Genomic DNA, 24,808 nt, shown 5'->3' on the forward strand with positions numbered 1-24,808 from the left:
ACTTTCTGCAAGATAAGTGAAAATCAACCTATAGTATAGTCCTAAAAAGAAGTGTAGAAAAGTCTAGAATTTATTCACTATAAGGTATATACCTTGTGAAACCCTAAGACTATCAAAATTTAGAGCTTCTAAAAGCTTATAAAGCTTTTGCCCAGTACTGTGCCCTGCCCTGTGGGAGGCATCCCTCAAGCCTTCCCTGGCTTTCCCTTCTGAAGCTCATAAAATAATCTGTGGTTATGTTCTCCTCAGTCTTTCCTCCCTACTGTCTTTTCAAGTAGAGCGCTCCTTTTGGGGTTCACAGTGATCCCCCAGGGGAAGGAAGCAAGCTGGTCAGATGAGGCATCTTTAAAGGCAAGAACTAAGGAGCTCAGAATCTTCTGTAAGTAGCCTTGCAGAGGTCACACTTGAGTTTGACCAGGTGATTTAAGAAGTTAGTAAAGAACCAGTTGGCCCTGAGAGAGGTATGGCTAGGATTGTCTCCATTCGTTCATTCATTAAACATTGACTTCCAGCTTGTTACATAACATAACATTAGAGATACAAATGGCAAGAAAGAGCTCAGGTAAACGGGCAATTACAATCTAGTTTGATAAATGGCATGAAAGCACTGTAGAGGGGCAACCATCCTATAGAGAGTGGGGAAGGAGGGGATAAAGACATGTCAGGGACGCCTTCTATTCAATACAACTAGGAGAAAGTATCTGAGTTGAGAGTTGCAGGTTTGATAGGGGTTAGGGAAAGGGCACCCTGTAAGATGCTGCATGGATAAAGATGGAGAGCAAAGTCGAGGAAAGCATCCTGCTTTTGGATGGCTGTATGAATGGCTGGAGTTTAAGGTCAAGGAGAGGGCACTGATACAGTGATGGAGAGAGGTAAGGCCCAAGTCATGGAAGTCTTCATATACCACATAAAGAAACCTTGGTTTTCGTTTTCAGCAAGGGAGCCAGTGAAAGATTTGTAAGCAGGGTGATAGGTTCCGGTGTGGAAAATGATTGACAGGTAGTCAGATCAATTAAGAGATTGGAGAAGTTGTGAGAATGAAGAGAAGTGCAGGGATTCCAGTATTGACTGGAATGAACAGCACTTGAGTATGATTATTGGTGGAGAGCAGAGGGAGGGAGGAAGGGAGAAACTTGTATTTTTCTTGCTCAGGAAACTTAGAAGGAAGGTGGTAGCAAGCTAAACAAGTCTAGAGGGAAAGATGGGTTCATTTTGGGGCATTCTGAGTTGGAGGAGCCTGTGGAGAGGTTGAGTAAGCGACTTAAAACATGGGTCCAAATGTAATGGCTACATTTTTGTGAGAACTGAGGAATGAGATGCTGAGAGAGGCTGCACATTAAAATCACCTGCAAGTTAAAAGATATATAATCCTGTGCCCCATCTGCAGAGATTCTGATTCAATTAGGGTTAGGGCTAGTGCAATTTTATATATATATATATATAAACGCAAGGGTCACAAAATTATGAAAAGAGAGGAGGAGGTGGGATAAATCAGCATATTAGGGGATATTATTAAACCACAGCTCGCTTCTCAGAGTTTGAGAGGTCTGAGCCAATTCCACATTTTGACAATGTCTATATGTTTCAATTTTTTTTTTTTTTTTTGCGGTACGCGGGCCTCTCACCGCTGTGGCCTCTCCCACTGCAGAGCGCAGGCTCCGGACACGCAGGCTCAGCGGCTATGGCTCACGGGCCCAGCCGCTCCGCGGCATGTGGGATCCTCCTGGACCGGGGCACGAACTCGTGTCCCCTGCATCGGCAAGCGGACTCTCAATCACTGCGCCACTAGGGAAGCCCCTGTTTCAGATTTTTTAAACGTCAAGATGAGATTACAAAAATTGAGGTATACTTTAAATAGGTTTAGCAAATCAATGCTTTTAACATACAGATACAATGACTCTATGTATACTTCATCAGGAGGTAACATTGAAAATTGACATTTGAAATCTTCACAAATGGCCTTCCTGTCTGTCCTCTTTCATACACTTCTTGAGACCACTTTGACAATATCTGAAAAATTCAAAATGTTCGTGTATTTGGGCCTTGCGAAATCTGCCTTCTCACAAGAAAAACAAATACAAAAGGATAGTCATTGCAGTATTGTTTTTAATAATGAAACCTAGGGGAAAAAAGTCAAAATGTCCATCATTAGGTATTTGATTACATGGATTGTGTTATATCCATACAATCCGATATTGTGCATGGGTTAAAAAGAATGAAATAGGTCTACATACATAGCTGACATAAAAAAAAAAAGTCCACGTTTTATTTTTAACTTTTTTTCTTTTGTGCGGTACGTGGGTCTCTCACTGCTGTGGTTTCTCCCGTTGCAGAGCACAGGCTCCGCAGCTATGGCTCACGGGCCCAGCCGCTCCACGGCATGTGGGATCTTCCCGGGCCACGGCACGAACTCATGTCCGCTGCATCGACAAGCGGACTCTCAACCACTGCGCCACCAGGGAAGCCCTCCACAATTTAGTTTTAAATGAGAAAAGCAAATTGCAGGGTAGTTAAAACAGAGAAAAGTAAAATTATTTATCACATCTAGCTTATAAACAGAGGCCTTGCCTCATCACCTCTAATATTTAAGTGCCTACCTCCAGCTGAACCTATATCCGAATCCTTTTTTGCTGCAATGGAACAGATACTATTTCATTATAGATATGAGGAAAACCTGTTCCAAGGAAAGCCGAAATAGCTCAGTTGGGAGACCATTAGACTGAAGATTTAAAGGTCCCTGGTTCGATCCCGGGTTTCTGTGACTATCCTCTTCTCAATAACGTGTGTACTCGTCTACCCCTCTGTGAGGGGGGGGATCTCAGGCTGCTGCTCAGGTCTCACTTGAGCATGGATGATAATGTGCTTGGGTGGATGCGGAAAAACAGGCCAGTTTTCTTTCTTTTCTCTGGGAAGGAGGAAACCGTAAAGGGATTTATGTCTTTGCTTTTAAGCTGCTCTGTGTGGCTGCTCCGTGTGGCCGGCGGGCTCTCCCCACACACGGTGCGCCGTTCGCTTTCTAATTCATCCCAGCCCGCCGGCTTCTTTCCCACCACTTTCCAGGAGCTGCCGGTGTTGGACTCTCTCTTCGCTGGGACGGGCGCGCCGACGCTCCGCAGGGGCAATTGGCGGTCATGGAGCCACCACGTGCGGGGCGCGGGGCTGCACCGAAAGAAATCGTCGATTTCAGCTTGGGGTTTAACAATAACAAGGACAGCTTTTGCTGATTGATGGTGGCGGCGGCGGGGTGGGGTAGGGTTGGAATTCCTTTCTGGTTTATGTCTACACTAGCGTTATCAAATCAAATACAGGACGCCCAATTAAATTTGAATTTCGGAGAAACAATGACTATTTCTAGTATAAGCCTCCCAAAGATTGGCATGGGACATAATACACATTCGTTATTTTTCTGAAATTCAAATTTAACTGTATTTTTATTCGCTAAATCGCAAACCACTATTGTACATCATATCCCCACACATCTCTGGATGCGCCCCTCCACCCCACACCGCGTCCCCGGAAAGATACTCAGAAACTATAGTCAGGACGACGTGGATTTCAGAAGAGACGGGTAATTTCTTATTCTCATCTCTCACGTTTCAAAATGCCTTTGTGTCCATCAGCTAATTTATTCTCACCACCACCGGACAAGACCTTGGTGGGGATCACCAGGAAACACCCCAGGAATCAGCCATCTCACCTGGTCCCAGGCTTCCAGAGCTGTCCGCTCTGGCCTGGGATGGGGGTGGAGGAAAGGGAGATTTGGAAGCTGGAATGAATCTTAAAAAAAAAAAAAAAAAAAAAAAAAAAATCGGGCTTCCCTCCCTGGTGGCGCAGTGGTTGAGAGTCCGCCTGCCGATGCAGGGAACACGAGTTCGTGCCCCGGTCCAGGAGGATCCCACATGCCGCGGAACAGCTGGGCCCGTGAGCCATGGTCACTGAGCCTGCGCGTCCGAAGCCTGTGCTCTGCAACGGGAGAGGCCACAACAGTGAAAGCCCCCCCACCGCCCCCCCAAAAAAATCGTGTTAAGACGATGAGCCACTCCATTCAAGGCAGTGCAATGGAACACACGCTCAGGGAATGCTTTCTTTTCTGCCAGCTCCCAGGCTGGGACATGGGGAGAGGAATGAGACCTAGTTCTCACATAAAAGGCAACATGGAGAACTATTGCTTTTGGACCTATTATTTGTCCTCCCCTTTCTGTGCCAAGATGCCTGCTGATGAGGGGTTTCAGCCCCCAAAACTTTGCGCTCTTGGGTGGAAGGATGCATTTTGCTTAAGGGACTCTGAAAAATTCAATGATCATCAAAAGGAAGGAAAACAAAATGGTGGATGAATAGATCGGGCAGTTCAAACTTTGCATGATGTATGTCGGCACGTGTGATGGTGAATTTTATGTGTCAATTTGGCTAGCTATGGTGCCCAAATGCCAGTCTAGGTGGTGCTGTGAAGGTATTCTTTAGATGTGATTAACATTTAAATCAGTAGAGACTGAGTAAAGCACATTACCCTCTATAATGTGGGTGTGCCTCGTCCAATCAGGTGAAGGTTTAAGAACAAAGACGGGGGGTTCCTGATGAAGAAGGAATTCTCCTCAAGACTGTAACACAGAAAGCCTGCCTGAGCCTCCAGCTGGCTGCCCTGCTGAAGCTGGACTCAAGATGCAACATCAACTGTTACCTGAATTTCCAGCTTGTTGGCCAACCCAACAGATTCTAGACTTGACGGCCCCCACAATGCCCTGAGCCAATAAAAATAAATAAATAAATCTCTATCCACCCAGACAGCATGCTTTAAAGTGTTACACACAGGTAAGAGGGAAGGGTGAGATTTTTATTATTGCTCCCGAGGAAAAAGTGCTCTGAACGAAGGTCAACCACCTCGGGACCATGAAGGTGGGCACCATACTCCTAGGAAATGTTGGGCCTTTGCCCTGAAAGGGCAAACCCTTCCCAGTTTCCAGCCTGAGGAATCCCTTTGGGAAGTATTTGGATACGTGCAGGAAGCTCCGAGAATACAGGTGTGTCTGCCTGCATCACCAAGCTCGCAAGCCTGGCACACCCCTACTCACCTTTCAAGGCACGGTTCTAATGTCTTTTTTTCCTGCCAGGTTCGGCTCTACCCACCTTCTAGTCATTCCTCGGTGTTACCAAAGTATATATTCCTCTATTAAAGCATTGATTACACGGTCCCGAAGGTCTGCTACCAGCTCTATAGTAGCTCCACAGTGCAGGGGAGGAGACCAGGGATGGTGCGGGTCACCAAGAGCTTCCCCGGTGGGATGGAGGTTAAGCTGAGTCCTCAAAAGTGCTTTGGGCGGACGAGGGGGAAGAAGTGAAAGGGAGGTTGCATTCCAGTTAGAGGGAACACCGTGAGCCAAGGCCCAGAGGATTGAAAAGGTATAGCGGGATCTGTAGTACGAAAATAGTGGCGTGTACGCTTGAGAAGTGGAGGGAGGTGGCTTCAGCCTACCCAGAGTGGGGTGAGCGCGCGTGCGCAAAGGCCAGGCCCGTCGGGGCGGGGCTGGCGAGGGTGGCGAGCGGGGCGCGGGCGCGCTCCTAGAGCCCAGGGCGGTGGTGGCTGCCACCACTTCTGGCTGGATCCCAGATCGTCTCTTTCAGCTCATCCGTTTCGTGGGCGCCTAGGATGGGAACAAGGAACTGCGAAGTGGCGCTTCTCGGGAGAAGTAGCAGCTTGGTACCTTTAACACTGAACTGTGGTCTCCGACCCTGTGCGCTTTGGGTTTAGGGCAAGGAATCGCGGAGGGGCGGGGACAGTGAGTAAGCGGCTTCTCCTCCCTCCGCAGGGTTTTGCAGAAATCAGGATTCACGTTTGCCAAGCGGTCTCTATATAAAAGAGGACGTGTTCTGTTTTATTTGAGAAATCTGTATTCATCTGCCAGAGAACGACTTAATCACCTTTCCACACTCCCCACTTCGCCTGCCCGGCGCCGTGGGATCTCTGGACTGGAATTGGATTGAATCACACACAAAGGAGGAGTCCGGAAACTCATTCGGTATCCCGCCCATTAGCTGCAGCGCAAACGATTACATGGCTTTCACTCACCGGAGTGAAAGACTTTGCTGTGAGCCCGGATAGCTCAGTCGGTAGAGCATCAGACTTTTAATCTGAGGGTCCAGGGTTCAAGTCCCTGTTCGGGCGGAGTTTCTTTTTCTTAACAGGTATTTTAAAAGTGAGAACTAGCTTTAGGGGCCTCTGATTTTTAGCCGGTTGCCTTTGGAAAAGGGAGTAAAATGTGGAGCGTGTACCCTGCGTTTCCAACCACTTCCCGGGGGTAAAAGGCAGGCAGACACCACGGGCCTTTGTGCAAAGACCTCCAGGAGATTCGCAGTGCATCGCTGTAGGGTCTAAATAAGCTGGCTTACTCGGCAGCCGCCGACTGGGCTGCTTGGTCTCAACTACTGCTGCAATTAAAGAAAGGGGGACGAAGCCTTCAGGAAGTCGCTGGGGCTCCCGCAGTCGCCGCCTCCCTTCGCTCTCCGTGAGCGAGCCCTGCAGACCCTCTCTCTCGGGTTCCCTCCCTCAGGGTGCCTGAGGATTGTGGGACGGATCCCGCACCCTTCCACTCCACCTTGCTACCCTTCTAGAGAATATTTTTTGCGCTCTGAAAAGGAAGAGATGCCATCTAGAAACTGAAGCACCAGGCAGGGCAGCTCCCCCTCCCTACCGAGGTCCAGTCTCTCCGCTAACCCCCAAAGTGTGACCCTGAATCCAGGGAGAAGTTGAGGTTGAGATGGTAGCTTCTGCTGGTGGGAGAAGGAGGGTGCCTGCTGGGAAAGAGTGCGTTTGAGGGGCTGGAATGCGAAGTGTCCTGGAGTTCGAAAAACAAAAATGTTAGCTCCCACTGACTGCAAATTAATAAGGACAGCATTTGGCTCCTGAGAAGTTTTGAGGAAGTCGGGTTGTGGACACAAGAGCTCAGGCGTGGATTCACCAAGACTAAACTAATCTTCCCTGTGAGGTGAAGGGACCAGGTACATCCTTGCCTACCTGGAGACTGAGCCTTCCTTGCTTCTGCCAGGCAACAGAAGAAAGTCGATCTTGAACTCATTAACAGGATGGGCATGTGGGCTGATTGAGTCAGCTGCCCTCTTAGGTGATGGACTATGGTACCTAACGTACCCAAAGGACGCTGATCGGTGGGGCAGGGCGAAGGTGGACATAGAACTCAAGTGGGAGGCAGGGCCTTCACCCCTTCACCCTCCAAGCTGAATGCCTTACCCTGTGCCTACACAGACCCACAATTTTCTTCTCTCCAAAGCACAGCTTCCTCATCAGGAGCAAGGGAATGATAGTAACAGCACCCCTCTCATAAACCTGTGCTGATTAAATGAGGTAACAATGCATGCAGCAGTGCTTAGTAGAGTCTTTGCCCCAAAGCGAGCATGCAGTACGTTGCAGCTATTATTATTAAAGAGCTTTCAGTCTAGGGAGGGAACAAAAGACACACTGAAAACAGGTAAGAAACCATTTCAAAGAAATGTGTTCCCAATAGGTGAAAATCATGAACCCGTATTCACGTGACTTGTGTTGGTTGGTATGTGCTGAGGCGACAGCAATGGTCACCGACCCAAGGAAGAGTGGGATTCTTTCTGGAAGGAAGTGAATCATGGCACTCAGGTGGCGTTCCAGGGGAACAAAGTAAGGGAGCTGAGGCAAACACTCGGGTTTTGCCTCTTCTTCCTCAGGAAGTCCCCTGGAAAGTGAGCAAGTCCATTTCTGGCAACCTTGAAAAGTGGAGTCTCTTTGCTCCGATCATTTCCTGACTGAACAAGAACACACCAGGTGGGGGAAAGGAGAGGACAAGGGGAGGAGAGCACTGCGACCTCCTGGCTCTTTCCTCCTTCCTGTCCTCAAGTTCACTCCCTCTCCCTTTCACCAAGGGGTGAAAAGTGAGAAAAAAGCAAAAAAAACAAAACGCCAAAAATTAAAAGGAAAAGACAAATCAAAGTCTCTCTCTACCAAGACCTTTCAAGCTTTGGAGCTGAATAGCTCTGCTTCGGTTCTGGATGATTTGAGGGCAAATTAGTTATTTCATTTAAAAATTATCGTATTATATCAACCTTAAGGCAGGGGTGGGGGGGGTGGGGACTGAACTGACACCACGTAGAGGACGTGCTGGGCACACAGTAGGCACACAGTAGGCACTTAGTAGGCGGCTGTCTTTCCTCTTATTAGGGTCCTGGGGAGACGTAAAAAAAGCCTTAGGAAGACAAGAATATGTAGCCTGGGACAATTTCCCCACATTGACAGAAATTCTTTTTCTCACTCACTGCCCTCGGAATCTCAGAGCTAAAATAAGATGCAATTTGGAAGGTGAAATTGGGAATTGGAAAGGTAGAGATGAAAGAAAGTCTTAGTTTTTAAAATTTTTTTCTTAAGTTTCCTTAACAGGGTCGAGAGACCCATCGTCCTCGCCGAAATAGCTCAGTTGGGAGAGCGTTAGACTGAAGATCTAAAGGTCCCTGGTTCAATCCCGGGTTTCGGCAGAGTTTTTGCTGACTCATCATTGGACGGGACTGGAGTCTGGAGTACCTTCCTTTTCTTACAGTGTCTCCCATGAAGGCTCACCTCCCTCCCCGATCCCACACACTGCGAGGATCCTAAGAGCTTAAACCTCGTAAAGATATCACAAATCATGGAATGACCTGGACCCAGTCCACTTAGACTATGTGTCGGGTGTTTCATAGTGTGATGACCACCACTTCCGGTCTGCACGTAGAAGGTCTTGAGTTTGATGCCAAGTAGAGTTACGCTGGGCTTGCAAGCGTTTCTCATTGACGACAGACATGAAGACTTCAAAAACGTTTGTCTATACACGCAAGTCAGGGTCCTATCAGCGTGTTAGAAATTTGGTGAAGAATGGTTCTCGGCGGAAGATGTGATTTATAAGCACGTGTGTTGACCTGAAATATTTCTTGGAACCCCAGTCTTCTCACCGTGCTTTTAATAAACAGTGTGTGAACTATTATCACTTAGTGCCAAAATTTGCACATTTACTGCCAGGAGCATTACCATCCGTGACTCTGACGATGTTTATTGATGTTTCTATATAAAATAATACATGTTAGTTTTAAGGAAAAAATATCTGAAGACAAAGTATCTATCATACAAGGTTGGAAGAGAAAAGACGGAGGTTGGAAGAGAAAGTTACCAGTTGCTTTCCTCACCTTTCACTTTTTCGGCAAAATCCACCTTTGGTCTGGCCTGGGTTGTAAACTCCAGGAGGGCTGAATCAAGTGTGTTCTGCATAATCTCACAGCTGCTCAGCGAGAGTGGTGTGGACACACGCTCAAATTTGTTTTAGGAGTTTAAAATAACCGCCCGCACAGGGACTTGAACCCTGGACCCTCAGATTAAAAGTCTGATGCTCTACCGACTGAGCTACCCGGGCTCGGAAAAGCAGCGTGGATCCTAGTCTATCCACAGAAAATAGACCACGTGGCCCTATTCTTTTCCTATTCGATTAAAATCCTGAGTCTTTTTGTTGATTACGTGAGCGGTGAAACTGCAAAATCAAGGTCGGGAAGGCGTTTGGCGAAGGAATCTTTTCTGATCCCATTACAGAAAGACTATCAAGAAAATAGACCGTGCTTCCACGCCAGCAGCGCCCCCGCCCCTCGCATCCTAAAGGGAACATCCCAGGAGGAATTCTCCAGATTTAGAACGTCTGGATTTCTAAATCCAATCTTGGTCTGTGAAGAGTCCCGGAGGGTCTTGCGGGTGGAATCTTATGAGTAATTGATTAGGTCTCCAATCTTTATTAGTCAGAACACATCCAGGACCAAGACCCGGTCCTGGTCCTCAGTGGGGTGGGAAGGCACGCAAAACAGAAGTCAAGCGCTTTGATGGTGGGAAGCAGGTCAACGCCAGAAGTAAGCGTCCTGCCAAGTATTCAAGCGGGAGGTGATGCCCGGATGAGCTACCAATGGTGACTGGGGCCCTGAAGGCTTGGGAAGAGAATTTTGAGCAGAGGGAACAACAAAAGGAAAAGGACCTTCGCCAGGGAATCTGAACATTTTCCTTGAAGCTCCCATTGAAGGGTTTGGATCCGGCTGGAGTTTATATTTTTAGGAAGTCCCATTACCCTGGCAGCTGTGTCCTGAATATAACTAATGTGGACACACAGAAAACAAAAAGTTTCCTGCCATTTCAGTAAACAACCCATGTTGCCTATCATTCCACTAAACAACGAATGTTGCAGCCATCCAGCCACCAGCCCCTGCACCTTCCCTGTTGGTGCGCCCAGAGGGGAATTCAGGATGGAGAAAAACAGGATACTGGCCCTAGAGAGTTAAGATGCATGTCAAAGGAATATTTTCAATGAACCCAGACCCTTGCATCTTCCCAAACTTAGAAAAGCACTAAAATAATTAACTTGAGATGTCTGTTTTGTGTGTGTGTGTGTGTGTTTGGCAGTAATCATTTGATGTTCAACTACATGGTTTTTTTTTCCCAGCAAAAAATCCTATATATCCTGGCCCCTCCCTTACCTTCCTGGAACAGTTCCTCAGAGCTGAGAGGCCGATTCCCTGGCTATAGTCTTCAGTAAGGTCCCTGAATAAAACGAAACTCTCAAGTTTTAGGTTGTGTGTTTTTTCAGTTGTCACTAATAGGCTTTTTCATTACTCCTGTTTCTTCATTGCCATGTTATTCATTGAGGCACTGGATAAGATCCCTTGAAAGGGAAGGGAAAGGAATCCTATGGGGATTCCTTTTAGGAATCCCCTCATAACCATTTTAGCTGCCTTCGGATTTCAGAGACACTCTGAACTCTGTTGGGGAAGGACGACGTCTGCAGTCTTTTTTTTTTTTTTTTTGCAGTCTTTTATGGAGAAATATATCCGTGTAACCGAGCAGGACCCTAGGCGGCCTTCCTGAGACAGAGACCCCGAACTCCACCTAGTGTGCTCCACCTGCCTCTTGTTTGTAGAAAAGCTTTAGTCTCCCAGGCCTCCCCAGAGTCAGAAAAAGCTAGCTCAAGAGGTAAGGATTGGAAGAATGTGAACATATAGTAACAAAAGCTAGCAGTTGGGCGAGGAGAACTGGTAACAATGTAAACAGATCAGCCATATACGAGTCACAGAATCTTTAGTTCTTCCCTGAAGGACATAGACAACAGTGTCTGATGCACATTCCTGAGTTGTTTTGCAGATACTAAAACCACCACCAGAGGGAAAAAGCTAACTGCATGATGACCAGACCGTAGCCTCGACACAAACTGCTCCATCTTGGGCAGTACTGAATCTATGACTTGCATACGTCCAGAAATTCGCCTCAAGGAAGTGGAACCAAACTGACCCTGGAGTTGAAGATTAATTGTGCTTAAAACGGGGTGATTCCGACCAGACCACCGCATGAATCATTTTGAGATGATTATCGGAGCTGTCTGTGCTGTGCTGCACATAGCCCGCACACCCCTGAAACTTCCTGGTTTTTCCCTATAAAACCCTTTTCCCTCTAACTGGCAACTTGGAGATGGTTTGGGGGACATTAGTTTGCTATCTTCCCAGGTTGCGGGCTTCCTGAATGAAGCACCAACCCTTGTGTCTCTCGAACACTGACTTTTGAGTGAGATCAGCTGAAACTGAGCTCGGTTCCGGCTCCGGTTGGTAACCTCAGGAACTATGAACAAAGTTTAAAAAGTAATCCACTAGGGAAAGATAGTCACGTTATGTTAAACAAAAATGACAGAAGGTGCTAAACCATACGTATGATATAATATTTGTGGAAAAGTCAAACGATGTGTATATGAATATATATCCTGTAATTGTATATATAATTAATTATATATATTTGTATATTTGTTGCTTGCATATACATAAGAGATGTTTAAGGGTAGAAAACAATCTGATAAAAATGACCACCTTTTGAGGAACGGCAATGAAGCGTGTGAGAAGAGTCTCTCACTGTTTCCTTTACGTACATCTGTATTATTGCATTAAAAAAGCATGTATTGTTTTCAATAATAAAATAAATGAAGAAGAAAAAAATTGTCAGTTAGATTATTCCATCCTTCTGAGATCACGTAGGCAGCCCTTTAGATCAAAGCATCCCTGATCCTGTGTTTTCTACAGATCCCAGCAAAGGAAGGTGAAAAGCAAATTTCCTTCCCAGTAGAGGCATCCTCCATGCTTCAGGGTTTTGGAGGGGAGTATCTGGTGTTGGGGAGGAAGGACTTTTTTCCTCTATCCTTCTTAGTTCTGGCTGGTCTAAGAATTAAATTGACAAGACAGATTAACAGAAGAAAACTAAACAAAAGTTTAATAATATGTGTACATGGAAGGGACCCAGGAAAATTAAGTAACTTGCCGAAATGTCTGAAAACCTCACCTTAAATATTATCTTCAGCTGAAGCGAAAAGAGGATGTTGGGGATAGTGATTTGGAACCTCAAAGGGGAAGAAGGAATTGGCAAGAATATGGAAAAGCAAATGTTTGGTAAACACGGTTTGCTGGGCCGTGCAGAGACCATGGGACACAGAGAGGAATGTTAACACTTTTAGACTTTGCTAGGTTTCTCCCTGTCTACCCACCTGGTTCGTACTATAGTAATCTATGGTGATAACTCCTTTCCTGGAACAGATCCTTCATCTACATTCTTTAGGCCGTTAGGGAGAAGGTCCAGAGTCAAACTTTCTTCCTGAGTCTTTTGGGCCTTGATTGTTTTCAGCTCTAAACAATCCGCATGCCAGAGAGACATTTTGGGGTGGTAAACTTTGCTCCCCTACACTGGTATTGAAAAATCACCAGTGAATTAGGTGCGCTTTTCACAAATGAAGATGTAGATCCCTAAGAATCATATGACATGGCTGGATTTAGCCAAGAAAAATAAAAAGATTCTCCACCCCGGAAAAAAAAAAATTGCCTGTAAGATGAAGCCAATCCTCTGGGGGAGTTAGTGAGCCTTTGGTCGAACCTCAGCTTCCTACAACAGTTCTGTACTCAGCTTTGAATGTAACGCAGGAGAGCGTGAAGATATGTTTCCTGTTCCCCTAAGGCAGACTAGATTGACAGGCATTGAACCCTGAGAACAAAAGTCTCAAACTGTGTATAATCAAGTGTTAATGGTGTGGAACTGGGCTGCTTAGCGTAGGGACAGTTAACTGGAGCTGTGTGTAATTTCATTTAACAAACTATCCTGTTTTTTTTCCTACGCACCACCCCTCCATCCCTCCGTCCGCCATCTTGAAATGCCCCCTCTTCCCACTTTCTAAGTTCTTTGGTTTGGGAAGTTCCCTCTGATCCTTAAAGACAGGGATCAGAACTTGCCGCAGAGATCTCTGCTTGATCCTCTCCAGAGGGGGTTGGGTCCCGAGGACTCTGAGACTGTCCGTATTGCTGCTCCCACCACAACCTCCCTTCAACACCTGTTTAATGGTCTGTCTTTCCTCCTAGAATGTTTCTGCTGTGAGGACGGCACTTCTCTGTGCATCTCCACTGTTATCCAAGCAAGCTCTCAAAAACTGCTGAATGAATGAATGGACAGTTGACTGAGGGCCAGGGGTCAGGGAAGGCTTTTCGTGGAGGAGGAGGGGGCAGAACTGGTCCTTGGAAGTTTTTGTTTGGTAGAGAGAGGGGAGAACATTACTGTCAAGGTGAATGATTTCCATAATCAAATGGAATAAGTTTGTCCTGAAAAAGTTCTATGCCACTCTATCGTGCCACCGCACTTAATTCTTTGTAAGAGCTTATCGCCATCTGAAATCCTGTTTATGAACCACCTCTTCCCTCTGTCCCTCTGTCCTGTAAGTGCTTCTGGACAAAAACCTTGTCGGTTAAGGACCTTCTATTTTTTTTTTCTTTTCTTAATGTTATTTTCTGTTTGGTTTACTTTCTTTTCTTTCAAATCTTTGCTTTCCCACAACCTCAGCGTTTAGAACGGTATTTGGCACATAGCATGATCTTAGATAATCTCTATTTCAAAAAGGGAACGTTTTTACTGCGCAATGTACCCCTCGCCCCCTCCCCTACAAAGCAGTATAGTTTCACGCAGACGTTTACTTTTCACCTTCCAAACCGTCGGTTCTGAAGCTATTGCTACACTTTCTACATCTGCTACAATCTTTCAGATTAAGTCCTCAGGAATTCGGAAAAAATGACGCATGTCATGTTCGGAAAACCAAATTGACTTGTACCAGAAGTGGGGTTCGAACCCACGAGGATATAAATCCATTGGATCTTAAGTCCAACGCCTTAACCACTCGGCCATTCTGGTATCCGCCAGACTCGTCTTTATTTTTACATAACCTGACTAATACTGAGCTGCGAAAAGTTGCACAACAATTTAAAAATTTTATACCTTATGTAAAAGAACAATACGGGGATGGGGGGGAATGGGAAACTCGGTAACTTTCATCACATCCTGTGATTTCCTCATGTCCAGTCACCAGAAACTGGAGCCACACGAAAGCGATGAAGACTCTAGTAGCAGGATCCCTAACACATTCACGTCTGAGGACACCACAGGGTACTGGAATGGGCTCCTTTTCAAAGTGGGCGAGTCTCCTCGGAAATCGTAGGTAATGTGTCTTCCTCCTAGCGCTTTCCTTATTAAAACAAAAGCGACTCTGGTGGGACTCGAACCCACAACCTTTGAATGCCTCCATCTAATCTAGAAGTCCAATGCGCTATCCATTGCGCCACAGAGCCCGACGAGTCAAAAATCCTCCGCGTTGCTTACATCAAGGCAGGAGCGGCGTCTGTCTGGGGGACGGTCGCCGGCACGTCGGGTCACGCTTTCTTTCTCGGACAAACTGGGAAGCCCGCGTCGCCAAGAAGCGTGGATGGGCATTGCGCTGGAAAGTCTGAAATCTGTTTGAAAGTTTCTTCTCGCGAGCGATCGCCAGGCATCAACTCTCAACTTCATTACACATCGGGAGGAAAGTCTTTGTGTGAATAAAATGTCTTTATTGTAGCCTGGCGCAAAAGTGCAGCGGGAGGTTCCATAGTGTAGCGGTTATCACGTCTGCTTTACACGCAGAAGGTCCTGGGTTCGAGCCCCAGTGGAACCACAGCACGGATTTAACCTTTTTCAGGGATATTTTAACGTTTCTTTTTGCCAGCCGGAACTTGAGTTTTACTCCAGGAAGTGGGAGACGCTGCCGTTTCCAACCGGGCTCCGCGCTGCGCCCCGAAGCGCAAGCTAGGCTCCAGAGGTGCCCGCGCACATCGGCCACCAAGGCTGCCCCCTCGTGGCGCCACTAGGGAGGTGCAAGCGGCCCCGCCCTGCTCAGGTCATCGCGCGTCTCTGCGCCTGCGCGCTCCCGACTACCCCCCCGCCCCCGCAGTTCCGCCTCCAGGTGCCTGGGTAGGAGTCTGGATCCCGCTCCTTCTAAACCCTGCTTTGCCACCTTTCAGTGTTGCTGCCACCACTCAGTTAGGGGTTATCCCGAAGGTCACCTCTCTCCTTTGTTGATTACTTCCAAGTCCACTGACCTCGTACTTCTATTTAAATTAAAAAAACTTTTTGAAAAATTATATGCTCATGGTGGAGAATTCAAACAGCCCCACGTGTTTTACGGTGCTGTTTCCCTCTGGCAAAGAATTTTCCTTTGACTAAACTCTAGCTGGGCTCCTCTGAGCCCTCCTCTCAACTAGGCGGGCTATAAGACTTGAAAAAACAGTTAGCACTAATAATAGTTTTTAGCAGCTCAAGGCTGCATCCCTAAAGTGACTCTAGTTTCAGTGAAAGTGTCAGCCTGAGAAAACTGAATGCTGCCGCCGCCCCAGCCCCATTTACTGTTTGTTCCAGCCAACAGCTGAATCTGGGGGCCCGGATCAGCAGTATAACTGTACTTTTTCTTTATAAATCACTTATGATTAGTGTACAAAGGTAGCGTTGCCAGAGGTACTGCTCCACCCCAAAAATATTCTAGAAATCCTTCTATTTCCTTCTTAAGCCTTCACTCATCTTTTCACTTTCGGTGTTTGGATATATCCTAATTCTTTAGTCTGTGCTTTTTGATGAGCGATTAAATTGTATTCAGTCTTACAGACGATACCGTAGTGGAATTCCTTGGTCATTGGTTTTGGGGTGGATCACTATGTAGAACAATAATAGCGGAAATCTTGAATAGTCATTATTATCTAACCCATTTTACAAAGGACTAAGAGGAAGCACAGAGAAGTTACGTAATGGCCCAAGGTCACACACTGGCCCTAGACAATTAAGGTGCAGATCAAAGGAATGATTTCAGTAAGCCCAGACTCTTGCATTTTCTCATACATAGAAAGGTACTAAATTCATTAATTGAGATGTCTATTTCTTTAATCACCAGTACTCTTTTGATGTTTGACTATATTTTTTTGTTTTTGTTTTGTTTTTTTGCAAAAACTCCAATATATCATGGCTCTCTCTTACCTCTTCAGAACAGTCCCTCAGAGCTATCTGAGCGGCTGTATCTCAGGCTTAAGTCCTCGGTAAGTCCGCTGAATAAAACATAATTCTCCACTTTTAGGTTGTGTTTTTTTCTTTTCTTTTTTTTTCATTCGACATAGGTTTTGAGGCTTCGTCTTTGGAAATAAAAATCTCAGTTAAATTCTTAAACGTCCGCCAAAGGGAGAATCATGGAAAAGGAATAGGTCCCTCTAGTGGTGAGAAGACATTATGAAACATTTTGCTCTGTAGACACTGCTCCTAGATTTAAGCGGTTCTTTGAAATACAGCTTCCCAACATCTCCCAAGGTGAGAGATGTTGAACATTTAGCCAAAACGCAAATACCCTGTGTTAGAATCCATATGTTAAAAGATTGTTGTCAAGCAACACGTTCTCATTACATGGAAGGAGAAGGAACACATTTTCATGGGAAATAGATTTTAATGTATACTGCTTCTCTCCAAAGTACTGTGGTCTTTTAGGAACCCAGTAATCAATTGTCTCTTAAAAGTAAGTGTGTGTGTGTTTGTGCGTGTGTTTGTGTGTGTATGTGTGTGTATCCTGGGATAGTCTCAAAGTAAAAAGTGTGTATACATGTGTGTGTGTATTTTTTTTTTCCTGGAACTAGTCTCTTGTGAATCCTCAATTCACTATTTGCCTCTAGAAAGTAAAGATTAAGTGCTAAAAGAGGTATGTGAGGGCTTACCTGGTGGCGCAGTGGTTGAGAGTCCGCCTGCCGCTGGAGGAGACACGGGTTCGTGCCCTGGTCAGGGAAGAATCCACATGCCATGGAACAGCTGGGCAGCGGAGCCTGTGCTCCGCAACGGGAGAGGCCATAACAGTGAGATACCCGCGTACCGCTAAAAAAAAAAGAAGAAGAAAAACCGTATGTGGAAGGGAAGGTTTTTGGTTTTGTTTTTTTGTTTTTTGGTAATAAAAAATGATTCGCAAGGAAGAAAGTAGCTGCTACTGTTGATAAAGGAACATACTAGTTATGGCAGAATATGATTCTGTATTCTTTGGTTCCAAGGGAAGCTTGAATTGTTTTTGACGTTTTTGTTACATGGGTAATTAGGTACAAAATTCAAGGCTGAAGTCAAAAGTGTGGTGAATGATTTTAATTCTAGGTAGGAAGTAACAACCACCCCAAAGAAGCAAATGTAGATTTTTAAAAGATCTTCCAACTTTAGTAAAGCATCCATGAGTCCAGGATCAGACGAGAAAATGTGAATTTCGTCAATAGCGTCTGCCTTGTGTTGACCCTGCCACCTTGCTGAAGCGTTCCACCCTTCTGCACCTGGGTCTCTGGGCTACCTTTACACCCCGGACTTGGACTTACCTCCCTCCCATGCACCCGCTGCAGCTTTCCTGTCCTACATCTCTTCCACTCTGGGATGACACCTGGTGCCTTTGGCTGCGCCAGTAGACCACCTGAAATTAATCCCTAGTGAGGTAATACTGAGAATGGATTTAGAGATTTGACTTCCAGTGGACCTTGAGCCCCATTATATGCTCATTGTAATATATTAGCATCTAAATGACATGCCCACAGGCACCGTGACAGTTCTGAGGCCAACCAGGAAAGGCCAAAAAGTGGGCGGTGGCCCAATTCCTGGAAGTCCCCGCCCCTTCCCCAAAACAGTTAGAAAACCCCTCCCACTCATTAGCCTTTGAAATTACCCAGCCAAGGAACTGCCTGGTGGTCCAGTGATTAGGATTCCATGCTTCCACTGCAGGGGGCATGGGTTTGATCCCTGGTCAGGGAACTAAGACCCTGCATGCCAAGGCCAAAAAAAAAAAAAACGTTACCCAGCCCATAAAAACTAGCGACCCCATATTTGGGTCCTCTCGCCTTCTGAGATGGCCCACACTCTGTCTATGGAGTGTATATTTCTCGAAGTAAATCCACTTCTTACCTATCACTTTGCCTCTCACTGAATTCTTTCTGCGCTGAGATATAAAGAACCTGAACTTCAGCAGGTCCTGAAGCCAGGTGTGTGATCTCAATTACAAGATAGTGGGTTCGCGTCTGGAGCCTGTGCTCCGCAACGGGAGAGGCCACAGCAGTGGGAAGCCCGCGTACCGCCAAAAAAAAAAAAAAAAAAAAGATAGTGGGTTCAAGACCCAATCTGAGTTTTGGCAGGGTTCAAGTGCTGGCGGGAGTTGTGTGTTTTCAGTGGCGTTGTATCTAGCTTGAACCCCATGAACTGTGTCTAATTTATGAAATATCCCGCGAACAGGAATTTCAGGACAACACCAAGGGAGCAGCAGTAGGCAGTGATAGAGCTGGTTGGGAGGGGCTGGATTTTGGAGCAAGTTTCCCTTGTTTGTGTTTCCCTCCTGAATCCCTCTGTGCAAATGGCTCTTTACTTCCCTTACATCTGTCCATCAGACATGGCTGGGAGATTAGACTGGGATATAACAGGCCAATCAGTACTTCCAGTCCAAATTTTAGTTGACTACAGTTTTCATCTATTTACTCGACAAAAATAATAGGTTGCCAGGAGACCCGCTGGAATTTATTTATTTATCGTTTCTATTCTCTTAATGCGGAGGCTTTAAAGAAAATGCTAGAAAGAGGAACGAGGAAGAATTTAGAATGGGCTGATTTGTAATCTTCTAGACAATCAGTCCCTGAATAATGGAAAGTCAGTTTATTCTTAAGCCTTTGCTTCTTGTGAACCTGGGACTCAGGCACATTCTAGCGAAGCAGACAGGGTAGGGTTCCTTTCTCCCTTGAGGGCTGGGCCAGAATAAATGGCAGGAAAATGATGCTGAAATTCTTAGAGGTACAGAAGCCTTATCATATGTACTCCTCGGTCAGATAATGACAACAAAGTGTCTTTCATGACATTACAATAGAGGATAAATTTTTATAGATGAGCTTGATGCCCTCAAATCCTGCCTGAGGCAACAGGAGTAGTCAGACATGCATTTAGCTGATGGTCAGAGATCTCAGATCTAGCCTTGCCCGAGCCATTTATTAGCTATGAAAACTTTGAAAAAATATGAACGTTATCTCATCTTCTGTAAGGGAAACCCAAAGGCTTCCTTAGAAAAACAGAACTCATATCTTCCACGGTGGGCAATGGAAAATTTCCACAAAGGGAGGGGTGGCTGGATTTTATAGCCTGGACTCCTGGTCCCTGGAGATCGTTTTACTAATTATTGCTTGGGCTGCACACATGGTACAGCCACAACTCAAGAACTGAGAGGTAATCTTCTCTCAGACTTCATTTCCTCACCTGTAAAGTGAGGTGTTCGAGTGATATAAGCTTTAGAGTCCCTTTCAGAGCTGACAAGTTACAGACCTGAGACTCTAAGTTGCTGACAACCACGCCACGAGACGGTTATTTCAGACCATCCTTATTAGAGGATTCTGCTGTAGGGCAAAGGGAAGACTCTGGCCTCACGATGGGCTGTTGATTGGGGTTTTCTATTGTGTTGTGAGAAAATACTTTTCAATTCTGACTCTTCCAATCTGGACTTCACGGCATCTATTTCTTTTTTTAAAAATAAATTTATTTATTGTTGGCTGCATTGGGCCCTCGTTGCTGTGCACGGGCTTTCTCTAGTTATGGAGAGTGGGGTCTCCTCTTCGTTGTGGTGCGTGGGCTTCTCATTGCGGTGGCTTCTCTTGTTGCGGAGCGCGGGCTCTAGGCATACGGGCTTCAGTAGTTGTGGCCCGTGGTGGGCTTAGTTGCTCTGGGGCATGTGGGATCTTCCCAGATCAGGGCTTGAACCCGTGTCCTCTGCATTAGCAGGCAGATTCTCAACCACTGCGCCACCAGGGAAGCCCAGCAGGTGGATTCTTAACCACTAGGGAAGTCCCCTATGGCATCTATTTCTTTTTGTAAGGCCCAAATCTCCTCTTCAGTCTTTTCATGGCTGACTTCATCTCCTGGTTCCTCAGGGTGTAGATCATGGGGTTCAGGACAGGAATGATGACAGTGACGGTCATGGAGACAGCTCTGTCCATGGGGAGGGCAATGAAGGGCCGGGCGTAGACGTAGACGCAGGGCACAAAGTGCAAGGTCACCACCATGATGTGGGCTGTGCAAGTGTCCTGCCCTCCCCAGTGTGAGACCTCAGCATCGTCAAGATGACTGTGTAGGACACAAGCAAGAAGATGAACCACAGTGCAAAGATCAAGCCATTATTGGAAATCATTAAGACCTCAAGGGCAAAGGTGTCGGTGCAGGTGAGTTTGAGGACCTGGGGAACATCGCAGTAGAAACCATCCACAACATTAGGTCCACAGAAGGGGAGTGGGAGTAAGAGGGAAATCTGCACGATGGAGTGGACGGAGCCCCCCACCCAGGAGGCCACAATGAGGGCAGTGCATCACCCCCTACTCATGATAGTCACATAGCGCAGGGGCTTGGAGATGGCCACGTAGCAGGCAAAGGCCATCACAGAGAGAGAGAAAACATCTGCCCCACCGAGGAGGTGGAAGAAAAACATCTGTATGGTGCGACCATTGAAGGAGATGGTCTTTCTCGTTGTAAGAAGGTTTACTAGGACCTTCGGAACAGTGATGGAGGAGAAGCAGATGTCCAAGACAGAGAGATTGCAGAGCAGGAAGTACATGGAGGTGTGAAGGCAAGACTCACAGGTCACGGTGACAATGGCGAGGAGGCTTCCCATCACGGTAGCTGTGTACACCAAGGATAACAGAAGAAATAAGACCAGGCTCAGCTCTTGGGGCTGGGTCAGTCCTTGAAAAATGAATTCTTTTACCCTGGTGTAATTTCCCTGCTCCATCGGGTCATGTATCTTCTTCTTCTTCAATTACCTGGAGAGAAAACAGAAAATAGAATATAGAAAAGGTATCATTAGAAACAAAAGGAGTGGGAGTTATATGACCAGGCTGCCTTGGGGGTTATTTTTATGATTATTTTTCTTTGGGGCAGGGATGCCTACAATTCTATCTGTAGTAGATGGCATTTTCTGAGTTCTCTCAGAGCAAACCAGAGAGTGGGTTTCCAACGGGTGTAATTAACTGAAGCTCCTAAATCAGTACGTTATTAAATTCTTATTAAAAATTTTACAGGCTTATCATTTTGTAGATTCTATATGCCTCTTAAAAAGTCACTGAATGCTCTGAGAAGTGAAGAGACTGGTTTTGCTTTTGTTTTCATGCACACTCATGTATCTCATTGTTAGGAGGTGGGAAACACGTGCAGGGGAAAAATATAAAACACGGTCTGTGGCTCTAATGGAGGCTTATAGTTTCTTCTCTCATCTTCTTCCACAGGAGACCATCTGCTTGGCATAGTCCGAGCAGATTTTCATGATACCGGTGACCAGCTCTAAATTAAGGCCAAAAAACCAGTTTACGGTTTACTGTCTCCCTAGGATAAATAGCTTTGCAGCAGCTAAGACAATTTAATTGAGTAAATCACTGTTTCTTTCTTCTTCTTTCTTTTTTTTTTCCAGTCTCCCTTCTTTTGGTGTCTTGTTTTCCTCTGATTTCCCTGGCCCAAGATTGGGACTTGGTAACTGATAGCTATAGTCCCTGCTCTCCATAATGCTCTTGGCAAGAACTTCACCCTCCAGGACACTGGACAAATGGTTTTCCTTTCTCAGGCTCCCTTCCTTTCATCACTTACATTTGTACGTCCCTCCTTGCCGTCTCAGTATTTGTAAAGGTTTTAGTTTTGCACAAAGAGCAAAGATGTTAGTATCAGCAGAACTGAATTTGTGTGTGTGTGTGTTTTAAAAGTTTATTGAAGTATAGTTGATTTACAATGTTGTGTTAATTTCTGCTGTACAGTAGAAATTATTTTATAATTTTATTATAAAATATTTTATAGAAATTAAATTATATATTAAATTATAATTCTATAAATTATATTTATAGAAATATAATTTTATTATAAAATATTTATAGAAATTATTTTATAATTTTATATTTTATCAGTTAAACATGTATATATATGTATATGTATATACATATATATATATATATACGCTTTTTCATATTCTTATCCATTATGGTTTATCACAGGATATTGAATATAGTTCCCTGTGGTATACAGTGGGACCTTGTTGTTTACATTCTATATATAATAGTCTGCATCTGCTAATCCCACACTCCCACTCCATACCCCCTCCCCAAAGCCCTGGCAGCCACAAATCTCTTCTCTATGCAACAGATCCGAATTTGATAGACTCTGTCACTTAATTGGTAGGTAGCTCTGAGCCTCAGTTTATCATCAGTAAAAATGCGTATAAGCATGTTTGCTTTACAGGATTGTGAAGCTTAAAGAAACTTGTTTAATTCACTTAAACTGAGGTCGGCACAGACCATATTTCCGCTGCGTATAGCACAGTTAACATTTTGCAGAGCCAATCTTTTATACACATTATTTCAGAAATGCTGACGAAAATACACTTTTTTATTCTTTTCTTATAGAATATGATTCTTTGAAATAATTGCAACTATTATCAAATCTAGCATTTCAAAAGCAGGTACGTTTCACACAATGGGATATTATTCAGTGATAAAAGGAAATGAGCTCTCAAGCCAAGAAAAGACATAGAGGAAACTTTAGTTACATTACTAAGTGAGAGAAGTTGATCTGAAAATGCCCATACTGTACGATCCCAACTATATGACGTTCTGGGAAAGATAAAATTATAATGAAAACATTAACGGTTGCCGGGGGCTGGGTGTGGAGGTGGGGAGGGATGAATAGGTGAGACACAGGGGATTTTTAGGGCATTGAAACTATTCTATATGATACTCTGACTGTGGATACATAACATTATGTATTTACTAAAACCCATAGAATGTACAACGCTAAGAGTGAGACCTCATGCAAACTATGGACTGCAGTTAATAATAATGTATCAATATTGGTTCCTCAATTGTTACCTAACGTAGCACACTAATGCAAGATGAATTAATAATAAATGCATTCCTAATAAGGGAAACTGGGGTGGCAGTGGGGAGAGGGGGCACTCTGTACGTTCTAATTTTTATGTAAACCTAAAACTGCTCTAAGTAGTAAAATCTGTTACTCTAAAAACAAACAAACAAAAGTATGCCAAAGGATAAAACAATTTAGAACATTTCTAGTTTGCAAAGGAGCACAATTTTTTTGTTTTGTTATTTTGCGGTACGTGGGCCTCTCACTGTTGTGGCCTCTCCCGTTGCGGAGCACAGGCTCCGGACGCGCAGGCTCAGCGGCCATGGCTCACGGGCCCAGCCGCTCCGCGGCATGTGGGATCTTCCCGGACCGGGGCACGAACCTGTGTCTCCTGCATCGGCAGGCGGCCTCTCAACCACTGCGCCACCAGGGAAGCCCAGGAGCACAATTTTTAAAAAACTTTTATTACCAAGATTCCTTTCCTATAAATCCTACTTGATGCTTTTCTCCTGTTTCCCACCCTGTTTTAAAGAAAACATTTAGAATAAATTCCAGTTCGGGTGTTGACAGGCATCAGGCTATTGTGATTTTGCCAACTGCTTAAAACAAACCTGTCTTTTGTGGCTTTTTTTTAACCGGCTTTGTTGCCGTGTAGCTTCCATACAATGAACTGCACACGTTTAGAGGTAAATTTGACGAGATTTGACATACATGTACACCCATGAAGCCATCGCCACAATTAGGATAAGGAACATCTCCATCACCCCAAAGTTTCCTTGTGCCCCTGGGAGCTGCAGAATCTCGGCACCTAATGACTCTGTCCAGACCTGCACCAAGAGGTGACCAGACTGTAGCATGGCCTCTGGCAGCGCAAGGCTGTGTCCTTAGGATGACCCCAAACCCCCATTAAAACGCCTTCCTGGGAAAGCACAAAGCCGCCAGGTGAATTTACTGCTTGTTCCAGCCAACATCTGAGATAGGCCGCTGACCTCCTTTACTTAGAGCATGTATGGGAAAGGCCTTGTAATTGTGAATATGTATATCTTGTGACTAACAAGTGTCTCTCTCAAGGACTGAGAGCCTTTCCTCTAACTATGATCAACAGGAAGGAAGGGGCCTCTGTCTCCCAGTCTCCGTGGGGGGATTACTTCCAGCTCCCAGACACAGCCAGCCTAATCGCACTGACACTGACTAACTCTTTGCAATTTTTCACTTTTCTGGCTCTACTGAGCCCCAGCTTGTCCCCCTCACTCTCCCTTTAAAGCACCCAATCGCTTTGGGCAAATAGGCTTGGAGCTTAGCCTTTTCACTAACACTGGGCTGTGTTCACCTTTGACATTTCTTTGTACCACTTCCCTCTGTATTCTGTCTGTATTGAAGCCAACCTCTCATCCTGCTGTTCATGACTCAGCTCTCCGGATCCCACTGTACTTTATTTTTCATTTTCTCATCAGAACAGAACTTCTATATTACTAACTTTCCTCCTATTCCCTTTCCTTTGAAGCCCAAGCAACACAAAGCTAATTTTCTTAGCTC

The 24,808-nt window shown here is 45.4% G+C and overlaps 1 protein-coding gene and 7 non-coding genes across 8 annotated transcripts; 4 read left to right on the plus strand and 4 right to left on the minus strand.

Annotated features, from left to right (window-relative positions):
• Positions 1-2,688: 2,688 nt before the first annotated feature.
• Positions 2,689-2,761, plus strand: TRNAF-GAA (transfer RNA phenylalanine (anticodon GAA)). The gene has a single exon. It is a non-coding gene; the product is annotated as a tRNA-Phe (tRNA).
• A 3,326-nt stretch (positions 2,762-6,087) lies between these two features.
• Positions 6,088-6,160, plus strand: TRNAK-UUU (transfer RNA lysine (anticodon UUU)). The gene has a single exon. It is a non-coding gene; the product is annotated as a tRNA-Lys (tRNA).
• Positions 6,161-8,435: 2,275 nt separating this feature from the next.
• Positions 8,436-8,508, plus strand: TRNAF-GAA (transfer RNA phenylalanine (anticodon GAA)). Its single transcript has one exon. It is a non-coding gene; the product is annotated as a tRNA-Phe (tRNA).
• Positions 8,509-9,340: 832 nt separating this feature from the next.
• Positions 9,341-9,413, minus strand: TRNAK-UUU (transfer RNA lysine (anticodon UUU)). The gene has a single exon. It is a non-coding gene; the product is annotated as a tRNA-Lys (tRNA).
• A 4,740-nt stretch (positions 9,414-14,153) lies between these two features.
• On the minus strand, positions 14,154-14,236 carry TRNAL-UAA (transfer RNA leucine (anticodon UAA)). The gene has a single exon. It is a non-coding gene; the product is annotated as a tRNA-Leu (tRNA).
• A 347-nt stretch (positions 14,237-14,583) lies between these two features.
• On the minus strand, positions 14,584-14,670 carry TRNAR-UCU (transfer RNA arginine (anticodon UCU)). Its single transcript is given in 2 exon segments — positions 14,584-14,619; positions 14,634-14,670. It is a non-coding gene; the product is annotated as a tRNA-Arg (tRNA).
• A 289-nt stretch (positions 14,671-14,959) lies between these two features.
• Positions 14,960-15,032, plus strand: TRNAV-UAC (transfer RNA valine (anticodon UAC)). The gene has a single exon. It is a non-coding gene; the product is annotated as a tRNA-Val (tRNA).
• A 5,206-nt stretch (positions 15,033-20,238) lies between these two features.
• Positions 20,239-21,161, minus strand: LOC115848565 (olfactory receptor 4D11-like). Its single transcript, XM_030849348.1, is given in 2 exon segments — positions 20,239-20,462; positions 20,465-21,161. Coding segments are annotated over 2 exon segments (921 nt in total).
• Between the last annotated feature and the right edge of the window lie 3,647 nt (positions 21,162-24,808).

Source organism: Globicephala melas, chromosome 8 (assembly GCF_963455315.2).
Source record: "Globicephala melas chromosome 8, mGloMel1.2, whole genome shotgun sequence".
NCBI lineage: Eukaryota > Metazoa > Chordata > Mammalia > Artiodactyla > Delphinidae > Globicephala > Globicephala melas.